This window comes from Entamoeba invadens (assembly GCF_000330505.1).
Source record: "Entamoeba invadens IP1 unplaced genomic scaffold scaff_1105074724699, whole genome shotgun sequence".
In the NCBI taxonomy this organism is placed as follows: Eukaryota; Evosea; order Mastigamoebida; family Endamoebidae; genus Entamoeba; species Entamoeba invadens.
The window spans coordinates 14,462-25,780 of record NW_004440231.1 but is presented as its reverse complement, the minus strand read 5'-3'; the positions used below and the strand labels follow the sequence as shown (position 1 = coordinate 25,780).

Below are 11,319 nucleotides of genomic sequence, written 5' to 3'. Positions count from 1 at the left end.
TGAGTGTAAGTAACATTTTTAAATTCGATGTTTCGATCTTTGTTATTGTCAACAGTCTCGAAATCAACATTGAACCACACAATGATTCTATAAAACTTTTTCTTCAAAACATTTTTATTTTTACTATCTTTATTTTCTCTTTTGTTGATAATAAATCCATTTTTAAAATTCTCATTTTTTACATCCCACAAGTGAAGTGTCTCGATGTTTGAATAGTACCCAATTGTTTTATAATCCAACGGAATTGGGTTGAAGTGGAACTTCTCCATATTACCACCAAACTTCTTGCATACAAACTCTAAGTTAATAAAGTTTGTATTATTAAAAAACTCGAGGTACTTCGAAACTATCATGATGTGATAACCAGAAAGACGTAGCATTTTGTTTTTCACAGTTTTTCGTTGTTTTAAAATTTCCAAATCTTTCTTTGCAAACAATTATAAAAAATTATACAGACCACAGAAAAAACCGGGACCAGACTAATTTTAGCTATTGAATATTAAGCGGATTTTATACAATAAAACGGACAAATATATAAATAATGTGTAATTTACTTATTATTTGGTCTCAAAAACGGTTATTTTTCGGGATGAAAAAAAATGAATGGATTGTATAAAGTATGAATAAACAATAGTTTAATGTGAGTTATAATAGTAAGTTTATTATTATTTATTGTTATTAAATTATAAAATATTATTTTTTTGTTCAACATTGTTTAATTTCAACACAACCATTCAATTAAATCATTTATTCATTTTTTTCAAAGACAAGAAAACTTTATACCAAAAATAAAACGGCTTAATTTAAGGCGATCACAGTGAATTTGATAATCATCATGAAGTGTGAAAATCACTATGAAAATAAATAATCACAGTGATTTTTAAACTCTATTTATATGGTGATGATTTTAAAAATATAACAAAGAAAAAAATTAATTTTACTATACACGAATATGATTTTTAATAATAACCATATTTTTTACTAATTAAAAAACAAACATATTTTTATTTATAAAATTAATTATATATAGTATATATAATCAAAATATATTAATTATTGTGCAATCGAAAGATTATTTCTTATTTTAAAAAAATAAAGAAATAAAAATAATTATTTTTTCAAATATATATAAAAACCGCAATTGAGTTGTGTGAACGGGGAATTTGTATTTATTGATAGTAAAGCGTTTCCGTTGATCTTGCGGAGACTTTGGATACATTTCCGTAGCTAGTTAGTTACAATTAACACAACAATGAAAGTCCTCCGCTATTCTTTATTAAAACTTTTTTGTTAAGAAAAAAACGTGAAAAAGTTTGAAATAGTATATTCAATCGTAAATAATCTATAATACAGAATCATCATCTATATATAAAATATGCATTTTTCATCATCTAAATATAGAACAATTAACATAAAAAAAACACATTGTGCTAATAATTTGTATTATTATATATAATATCGTAATAGTACACCATTCATGATCGTTTATTATATCATTTAAATTATGACAACACTTGTAATTTGATCAATAAATGAAAACTTATTTTAAAGTAACTTGACACACTTGATACAGTTAACCCTTTACCATATTTAAATTTATTTGTTAAATAATCAATTGTTTACAGATAAACATACTTTAATATGAATTATTAAAAGTACCCAATTATTGATAAATTTGTTATTTTTTGAGAGTATGTTTATTGTGTTTAATTGACATTATTTTTATCATACATAATACTTACAGGTATTTGTTCAAAATAAAAACAATATTCAAACGGTTTTCAAAGGTGTAGTATTTGTATTTCAAACTATATTGTTAAAGATAGGTTATGTTTGTTTTTTTAATAAACAATTCTGATAATTCACAAATTCATTGAAAGTTTTTCTGTATTTGTTCGTAAACATTAATAACAAAAAAAATAAGATAAATTTAAATTTTCAATCAATTTTATATTGCTTGTAATTTATGTTTATATCATTCTCGTGTTATTTCAATCAAGAGAATGAATATTAAAGCTTGTTATATTACAATACAACCATTTAAGTGATTTTTCATTTAGATTTAATTCGGTTTCATTAAAAAGTATATAAAACTTATTTTGAATGTTTAAATTCATAATTGAAATTAATGTATTATTTTTGTATATTGTATTTTTTGATAAAATGATTGTTAATTCAAGGATTTGTAAATAAATATCAATTTTTACATTACAAATATTAAAAATAATGTTTAACAATTTCCAAAACATTCATTTTTCTCTGTTTCATGTAAAGTAATTATAACACAATTTGTTTGTTCGATTTTTTTTGTTTAAAATATCAATGAATAATTTAACTTAATAATAATCCACATTAAAAAATGTTAAAACCGTTTACATATTAATGTTATATCGTTGTTTCTAGCTCTATCACTTGTTTATACAAGATTTTATAATAAAATGTCAATAAAAATTAAGATACATTAAATATTCAAACAATCAATTAATGATGAATAGCAAAAATAACAAATTGTGATAACAATCAAACATTGTTATTGACAATTCAATTTTTTATTGTTGGTGTTACCATCGATTAATGCGATAAACATGTTATAATCAATAATTTAAATGATATAATAAACGATCATGAATGGTGTACTATTACGATATTATATATAATAATACAAATTATTAGCACAATGTGTTTTTTTTATGTTAATTGTTCTATATTTAGATGATGAAAAATGCATATTTTATATATAGATGATGATTCTGTATTATAGATTATTTACGATTGAATATACTATTTCAAACTTTTTCACGTTTTTTTCTTAACAAAAAAGTTTTAATAAAGAATAGCGGAGGACTTTCATTGTTGTGTTAATTGTAACTAACTAGCTACGGAAATGTATCCAAAGTCTCCGCAAGATCAACGGAAACGCTTTACTATCAATAAATACAAATTCCCCGTTCACACAACTCAATTGCGGTTTTTATATATATTTGAAAAAATAATTATTTTTACTATATAATTTAGTAAATATATTAAACTTTTTTTAAAAAAGTAACAAGAATTATTTTTTATAACAGAATATGTTGAGAAACTGATTCAAAATATAAAATATTATTATGCAATTATTTTGTTTTTTATATTTGGAGCAAAGTATGTTGTATTTTTATAAGGTAAAAATTTATTTTCTAAATTTTTCATTTTTAATAATAATCGTTCTATATTTATTTCCTGAGTAAAAAAGCCAAAATAATCAACATAAATAGATTCACCGTGATCGCCTTTAGTCTGGTCCCTGGTTTATGATTTAATTTTTGGTTTTTCTTGTATCTGTAGATTAAAAATCATTTATTATTACAAGTTATGAGATTATTTTTGTAAAAACACCCATTATTAAATAACAATTTATTAATTTAAATATTAATACAATATTATAATGCTGAAAATAATAAAAAATGAGTCATTACAAATAATATTCATTGTATTTTTATTGTAAAAAATATTCAAATATAAAAAGTATTAACTCAAAAATCAATATTAAAGAGAAAGGACGGACATGGTGACGAAGGATGGGAATATAGGCAGAAGGACGTCCTTTGTGGTTTAGGGACGTCCTCCCGTTATTAAGGACGTCCTCCTGTGTATATTGTGTTTTTTCTATTATTTTCGTGTCCGCGGCATTTTTAAAACTATATAATGAGTTATAATATTACTATGAATTTACTATTATAAAATATAATTATTTCCAAAAATAAATAAATTCAAAGACAAATGTTAAACAACAAGTAATTTCGTTATAAATTAATGGTTTTTATAAAATATGCAAATTTAATTAGTTTTTCAAAGAAAACTCAATGGTAAAATGAAAAAAATGATTAATTTTTATAAACCATTAATATATAACAAAATTACTTGTTAATTAGTTTTTGTCTTTGATTAAATTTATTTTTGGAAATAATTATATTTTTTGATTGTATATTTATAATAAAAATATACTTTGTTATATAGTTTCGATAATGAATAAAAAATGCCGCGGACACGAAAATGATAGAAAGGACACCATATACACAGGAGGACGTCCTTTATAGCGGGAGGACGTCCCTAAACCACAAAGGACGTCCTTCGGCCTATATTCCCGTCCTTCGTCACCATGTCCGTCCTTTCTCTTAACTTAACACACTCAATTTTTCCTATTAATAGAGTAATATAAATAAAAAATTTTTATTGAATAAAAATAAATATTAATGTTAAATAAAGTTTCAATTGGTAATATTTGGTTATTATTGCCATTATAAACCAAAAATAAAACATTTAAATTTCAATAGCTTTTCAAATTTAAACTGGTGGCGTTTTCAATTATTCGCATAACAAAGTTATTAACACTGTTAAACCTTTATATATATAAACACAAAAAACAATGATATTAATACTACCTTTATTGCCGAATATAATTTCCAGTTGAAAATGATTGTTAATGGCATTGTTATTTATACATATTTATTGTAAGATATATAAATTCGTGTGACTATTTGTTGAAACAGAGAAAAATCAAATATACACAAATGTTATTAATTTAATTGTGTAACTAAGTCGATGTTCACTATTTTCATTCAACAGTTGTCTGTTTTAATTACAAATAAGATAGATATTATTTTTAATTAATTTTTTTAATTTAGTTTTATTGTTTTTCATATTACAACACACAACAGTAAACACATGTATTTTTATAAACACAACAACAATAATGATAAAGTTAAAAAGAAACACTTATTTAATAATATTTTTCAATAATTTAACAACAGTTGGTGTATATTGTTATACTGTTGTATATATATTGTATATGTATATTGTATATTGCTACACTCTTCATTTGAAAACGGCCTAAAATTAAAACGTAATTTTTTAAATGTGTAAACATGTAAAATCAAACCAAAACTTTAAATGATAACACTTAAATAAAGAAAATATCATAATTTTTCAACAATTTAAGGTTATGATTTATGAATTATGTGTACATGCATCTAAGATATTATTATAAATTTTTTCATTGTTTGAGGATTGAAAGTAATAATTATAGTACATAATGTTTTTGATAAATAAACATTTATTTGTTTGTATTAAAATAAATTTTTAAAAAATATCAAGGTGTATTTTCAACAATTGTTTGACAAATGTTTTTTTAAAAGGGGGTATTTCAATAAAAAACATTTTTAAATTATTTACTTTTGTCAAATAATTTGAAATTATTTGCCATCGATGACATTTGATTATATATCATTTATAGTTGTTAATACTAACGTAACTTATATTTTATTGTTCAACATTACTATTTTTATTATTACACAGTTCAATCATGTTTATATTAATCATTTTATCTCTGAACAAATTGATGTAATTTAGTTTTTTTATTACGTTTTCATCATAATTTCAATCATTAAAATATTAATTTTTCGGAACAATGATTGTTACCTTTATGTTGTATTTTGACAACAATCGTTTAACATCCGTATTTATTATTTCATTTGGTTATTGTTGTTAACGTTACATAATGAGTTTACTGTTTGTTGAATTGGTTTTGTTTTTATTGATTATTATGTTTGTTATATTTCATGGTTTCATTTTTATTTTCAAATCAGGGTCGGCCAAACGATCACGTTATTGAAAAAAAACTTAAAAAACATTAAAATGGTAAATAACATAATCATTTTTAAAAAAACAAAAAAATGACAAAACACAATTATTTATACCATATGATTAAATAAAAAAATATTAAACGATAATTTATATCAAACACGAAGTTTTTAAATTTCTTCAAAATACAAAAATATTGATATTTCTTTGTGTTAATATATATATATATATGCATCAAAACCATTCAATTATATATTTTACATGTAAATAAAACAAATTTAAAGCTGCACTAATATATTTATTCGTTTTCAATTCAATAAGTAATTCCTATTTCGACTGATTTTTATCGTATTTCGAATAATCGTTTTCATCTATAAGAAAATCGAAAAATAATTTTTACTGTATTTTGTAAGTAATATGGTTTATTTTATTCAAAAAATACATTGTTTGTTTTGTATTATCGCAAATGTCCATAAAAATACAAAATAATACAATTCGATTGATTTATTAACACTTTATTTTAGAATAAACATAAACGAGCAAATCAAATTTTTAGTAATTCATGTTTATTTATGTTTTGATAAAACATATATCAATTGTAAAAATATTTAATTTTATGTTAAAATCACTTAAGTTATCTATTATAATTTTTGTTATTTAAAATTATCTTTTGTTTCTTCAAGTATTATAATTGGTGAATATTGTTATTTAATTCAAATAACTTTGTTACACAATATTTCATGTGCTTTTTATTTTTTTAACAATGTTCTTAAATACTAAAATTTTAAACAATATAATGATAATTAAATTACACGAAAAATTTGTTTAAATCGTTAACTATAGTCTTAACAATTTTTTAAAAACATTTTACTTTAAAAAACTTTTTGAATTTTTTGTTGACAATATGCTAAAACTTAAAATGAACTGACACGTATTAAAGATTGACACGAAGTTGTTAAAAAAAACTGGATCTTGGCCGACCCTGCACTTAATAGTAAAAAGTATATTTGGACTATATTTTTTTTAAAAAAATAGGAAACTCGTTCATTACTATTCAATTAGTAATTGAATAATAAGTCGAAAATTTGGTACTAGTCGAAACTATAGTCCAATATCTGAATATCAAAACCAATTTTGTTGTTAAAAATGCGGTATTTATATTCAAGAAATGATACACAATCTTCATTGATGGTTTTTAAAACCCAAATAATTATTACATTGTTATTTTAAAATGGAATTTCCTCTTCTTTTTTCTTTGTCAATGGATTATTCAGAATTCTGTATTTTGACTTTTTTAACTTGAACTTAGAACTCCTAAGCACAGTACGGCGTTTTTAACAATAAAAAATCACTTCTTGTTATTTTACTTTTGTCCCAAAATTACTTTATTATTTTGTTATAAATCATAATTAAATTTATATTATTGATTTTATATATTTTATTTTATTTTTCGAAATTTATATTTTTTAAATGATAAATAAGTTTATAATGCCGAAACAAAAAATATATCTTTTATAAAAAATAAAAACAGAATTGTTAACAATTATTTTTACATATTAGACATGTTTATTAATTAAAATTATCATAGAAATCGCAAAAAAATATTCCAACTTTGTTTTACACAAAATGAGTTACAAACAAACTAAAAAATAATCAAAAAGCACATTATAATAACTAAATGTAAATTTTAATTATTATAAAATTCCTTGGTTTTGTATTTTTATTTTTTTCTTTTAAAAAACATACAAAAACAATTGAAATTTAAGTACATAACGAAAAATCATGAGTATGGTTAAAAACCAATACAACGAATTAATGTATTGAATTTTTCCCGAAATATTTCACTTGTTTTTGTTTAAAATTGAAATAGAACATTTGAAATGTGTTGTTGATAGTATAATTTTATTCATTTCAAACTTGAAATTATAACTATTGTAAACAAAAATATGATTTTTATTGATACCTAAAATAACATTATTCAAAATTCAAGTGGTTTAAAAATCGGGAAATTTTGAGTTTATTAAATAAGTATATGGGTTTAAAAGTTAAATGTATGTGCATAAACAATACAAAAACCAAAATAGAATAAAAATCACAATTGAATTAATATCTATGTAAAAACAGGCCAAAACTAAAATAAGTGCTGTATTTTAAGTGTTATTGTTTTTTTAGTATTTTTCTGGCATACAATATAATTTAAGACTAATAATAAATTATAAAATCGGATTTTTTAATTAACTATAGAGAAAATAAACTATAGTTTAGTTTATTTTTAATATAGTTTTTTAATTATAATAAATAGTTTTTTCGAAATAATATTTTTTGTTTTATTTTTAAATTTTTTAACTTTTTAACCACATTATACATCCAAAAAAAAGAAAGCAAGAAATGTGGAGTTTGTTATTCCTTCTCTGGCCAATTTCCGAGTAATATCAACCAACCGGCAGACCATTTAATACAGTCAGTTTTTTAACGTTATCTGGTCTCAAACGTTATCTGGTGCCTTTTGGACCATAAAAAATGTAATAATTCGGGAAGCAGTCCCATCGCAATTGTTTCGGGTTTTTTCACGCTTTACCTAATACCCGATTTTTAGACAAAATGAAGGTATTTTTTGTCCACCAGATAACGTTAAAAGACTGACTCTATAGTTAATTACAGAAGTGTCATTGTCATAAGGCGATTAATACGTGAAACCGATTGATTTGGAAAGCAAAAAAAAAGATTGACAACCAGCATTTCTTTGAGGATGTCAAGTGGTAAAAAAAATAATAAAACAATTACTATTTATTTATGGTTTTTAATTAGCGATGGTCGATACTATATATTATAATATAAAAAAACTGATATAGTAAATTTCCTTGTTGTATTTTTGGAATATCGTTAATTAGGAATCAGACTTTATATCAAGTATATGTTAATTAAAGTCAAGTATATTATAAACAACAATATCTAATTTTCTACAAAATATGTTTTTATAACAATTAATATTATATATTTTAAATAATTAAAAAACAAATCAAATTAAAACGAAATAAATAGTGATGTTGTATTTGTTTGTTTTAAAACACTCAAATTCGTTTCAAAACATGACAAAATGAGTTTGATTAAATCAATTCAATTAAAAAACTAAAATCCATCTATTTAAAGAATTTTCTATTACAGTTAAACCTCTCATTAAGAAAATCCTCTCATTAAGAGACGTTTTAACCAATCAAAATAAAAAACACTTATTGGGGAAAAGGAAAATATAAAAATCATAAACAATATTGGGGGTTCTATTTTACCGTTTAATCTACTAATGAGAGGTTTTACTGTATTACATTTTTTGCCAAATACACAACAACTAAAAATCAAAACAAAAATATATACATGTTACAAATATATATAAACTTTTTAAAAATAAACTTTAAAACAAATGTAAACCAAAAAACACCCAATAATATTGATTTTGTTATATATTGGTAAATTTCAAAACACAATTGACCAAAAATATAATTCTGAATATTAAAAAAGTAACACAAATGTTTTACAATTGTTACTTGTTTTACAAACTTAAAAAATAAAGTTATTGAATTATAAATTGTAAATATCATGTTACATATACTCGATACAACTTTGAATTTTTCAAAAGAAACTTTTGGTTTAGTCGATGGTTATGCTTTTGTTGAATTCCATAAACGACAATACTGCATCTGTTCAAATGACAATTGTTGGATGCTTCGTCACAACTAAAGTATTCACAAAAGTAGTTTCAAATAATTAAATTAATAATGATTTAAAAACAAATGAAACAGAGCAATTAACTATAATTTATCTTAAATTTGTTGAAAACCATGAGATCTCAAGTTTCTTCAATCAGAGTTTTTGTAGAACTATTGTATTTGATTACAACAAAATGAAAAATGGGTTTTTTCATCAGATCAATAAAAAGGTTACTATTAAAAATTAAATCATCAAAAATTTTACTTCCTGATTTTAACACATTTAAACAATTTCAACAACAAACTAAATTGCCCGTTTCTTTATTGTTAAATATTAACATCCATGTTAATAAACGAAATGAAAGTTAGTATTGTAAGGATATAAATAAACAACAAATTGTCCAACCACAAAGTTTAGAAACAATATCCAGACGTACACAAGAAAAAACTATTTTTTCAATTCAAAAAATGCACAAAATTTCACCCACATCAAGTTACCACGGAATTTTCAATAAGTGACGAATCACCCATTTTAACTAATTTACAACAAACTCAACAACAAGAAAAACGACTAAAACCCTTGGAAGAATGTCTTGAGTCAACAAAAATATTATATGTCGTTTTTGAAAAACAATTATATATGTCTGAAATTCTTTCAATACTACAAACTCAAAAAAATAAACCATATAATTTCAGACGTTTGTATAACAAAAGAAATTATACAACCAGAACTTGCACGGACAAATGATACATCATTGTTATATTATTCGAATGATTCTCAAACAACGAGTGATACAGAATATTCAACATCTTCAATTAATGATTTTCAAACACAAAGTGATTCGTGTGAAAGAGCTTCTATTGATTACAGAGTTTCTAACAACAACTTTAATGATAATTCGAATTCTGATAATTTTTCTACTTTATCGGATTTTTGAGATGAAAAAATGAAATAAATAAACATAAAAAACAAAAAAAAACACAAAATGACACAAAAACAATAATTGTGAAATACAAGAACAAATAATTGTTGCAATTTTGAAATTCAGAAATGGATATTTTGTTGATTTAAAAAGGGAAGATATTTAAAAATGGGACAAAGAAGACGTGTTTTTCAATTTTAGAATATTTGTCAAATATGATGATCATTTTTCTTTGATCGATTTTTGGAATTAACCAATTATCTTATCAAGGAAAAAGAAAAGAATAAAAAGATAAATTATTAAATTCTGTCCGAAATAATAATTCTCTCGAAATACAAAACCTTTATAAAGGAACACTGAACACCTTTAAAAATAGACTATTATCTTTTTTTAATTAATGATTTTATGATCGAATCTAAATTTAGTGGAACACAAATGAATGGAATGTGCCAATGTCTTCGAATGGAAATTTGTATGTACACCTTTTTACATGACACGATTATTCATAACGTAGGATGCAGTCCAAAAGTGGTAAGGGGTCAAATGTATTCTCAAAATAAATAAATGATGAAACCAAATTAGAAGAAATAAAAACAGCAAAATTTATAACAGTTGCTACTTCTTCAACTAAAAAGGAGTTGAAATATTATCTGTTTTTTGAGGTATTTTTACAACGGACAAGTAAAATGCTTTCCTGTAATAATTAAACAATACAATCACAAAACAAATGGAATTTCAATGGCAAATTGGGGTTTTCGCAATTTGAAAAAAATGGGAATTCCTCTTCAAAATATCTGTCAGTGTGCTACCGATAGTGGTAAAAATGCAACTTCAATAAATTGTACAAGAAGAAAAATAAAAACTATTTTGCCATTAATTTGAACAATAACGTGTTAAACTATTTTAATATTAATGATGGGCAAATTGTGGATTAAATTTCAAAATGCTATTTAAATGTATGAATGTTATGTGAATTAATTACTAAATGAATTATTTTTTGTTTTTTTTTCTTTTTCGTGATTTAAATCAAATTAATAAAAATACAACATCTTATAAATAGTTTAAAACTGAAA

At 22.6% G+C, this 11,319-nt stretch overlaps 1 protein-coding gene across 1 annotated transcript; it reads right to left on the bottom strand.

Annotated features, from left to right (window-relative positions):
• Positions 1-380, bottom strand: EIN_514380 (leucine rich repeat containing protein BspA family protein; the record flags this gene model as incomplete). The annotated part of the gene is made up of 2 exons (XM_004255373.1): positions 1-87; positions 125-380. Coding segments are annotated over 2 exons (343 nt in total), but the record flags the coding sequence as incomplete, so codon positions are not given.
• Positions 381-11,319: the final 10,939 nt, after the last annotated feature.